This window comes from Mesitornis unicolor, unplaced genomic scaffold (assembly GCF_000695765.1).
Source record: "Mesitornis unicolor isolate BGI_N332 unplaced genomic scaffold, ASM69576v1 scaffold723, whole genome shotgun sequence".
Taxonomy (NCBI): domain Eukaryota; kingdom Metazoa; phylum Chordata; class Aves; order Mesitornithiformes; family Mesitornithidae; genus Mesitornis; species Mesitornis unicolor.
The window spans coordinates 52,985-54,466 of NW_010173946.1; the positions used below are offsets into that span (position 1 = coordinate 52,985).

General features: G+C 37.3%; 1 protein-coding gene across 1 annotated transcript in view; it reads right to left on the reverse strand.

Moving 5' to 3' along the window:
- Positions 1-1,482, reverse strand: part of FNBP1L (formin binding protein 1-like) — a gene marked incomplete at its 5' end in the record, with an annotated part of 27,215 nt that overhangs the window by 10,461 nt on the left and 15,272 nt on the right. Inside the window, one exon of the mRNA XM_010180881.1 lies at positions 1,180-1,383. Within this exon, the coding sequence (XP_010179183.1) occupies positions 1,180-1,383 (204 nt within the window). The remainder of the gene's footprint in view (positions 1-1,179; positions 1,384-1,482) is intronic.

Consider the following 1,482-nt stretch of genomic DNA (forward strand, 5'->3'; position numbering starts at 1 on the left):
GTCCTGCCCACTGTCACCGTAGCAAGGAATTTCTTACAACTACGGTAAATGCCCAGATCCGGACTAAAACTCCATGCGGGTTTCCATAGCTTCTCTCTCCAAACTTCTCAGACGTCTTGTTTGTCAAACTGGTAACCCTGATCTCATTTCAGACCAGGCTGACTCTCACCCACCTCTGCAGCTAAGTGCAATAAACGTGCTAATGTAGGAATGCATTTAAACTATTATCAACCATTCATTGTACTGCATGAAAAGTAAACAATCAGTTTTCATTTTAACACATCCTATACTGAGGAGGGGGAAAAAAATCAGCTAGATCCTCTCTTTTTGTAAAGATCTGCTTTCATGGAATACTATGAAGTGGAAAATAAATCCTACCACTAACAAGCTCTGAGAATAGCTTCCTATAACAAATGGCAGAATCTGACTTGGAGCATTAAAGCAACCTCATAGAAATTTGTGGGAATCGTTAAAATGACTAACTGATGTGCTCCAGTACTAAATAAAGACCTAGCATAAAATTTAAATATGTATATACTTCATTATTCATTTATATAGCTAATGCATGTACTGGTAATCTTTTTTGTTGATCCGTGAAGGAATCTTGCACAGAAAGTGTTGACTGAATTTCATAAAATACTACAAGAAAGGAGTAATTTCTCTGCTTTTAGAGCATAGAAATATTTTTACCTATTCCATAGTAATATTTCTCCTGTGTGGAGCTCCAACAGTATGTTTTATCAAATCTCAGAAGCTTTCAGAACTAGCAGCAGGTATAATAAAAAGCTATACAACACTCCTGTATATAAATATCTACAAAATGTGACATTTAGGAGGGGACTGCTTTTTGCAGTGTAAAAGAGAGCTCTGAAGTCTGCCTGATTTCAAGGCGTACCCCCCTCCTCTTATTTCTACATTCACAATTAACACATTTGCACTGCAGAAATGTTACAGAAACGGGAAGCGACTTTTATCAAATCGGGCACAAATCACTAGAAGAAAGACTGGACAACCTCCCTCAGTAATAACTTGATTTTTAACCTTCAGATCTCCTTACACCCATTTTAAAAGACAGCGGCAGGCAAGGGGAAGGTTATTTTAAAATGAATAAATGGCTGCTTCCATGCACTCTAGATCTTCACAGTTTAACTTCCCAAATAGTAATTTCTTAATTGTTACCTTTGGCTTCTTTCCAAACAGCCACAGCTTTCCTTTAGCCTTGCTCACTGTTGTTTTTGAATCAATTCGCATTCCTTCCTGCTTTGGCGTACTGATGGTTCCATCAGAGATAGTTCTGTAAATATTCTGACTGTAATCTTCAAATGGAAAATCTCCAGGAGGTTCAAAACCGGATTTGAAGCAGTCTATCACTAGTTGAGAGTCCTAAACATAGCACATTAAGGAGTTTAAAAAGCAAAACAAGCAAAGCCATCAAGAACCAAAGAAAGAAAAATACAGAGAGATAAATTTTCCCTTTCTTTG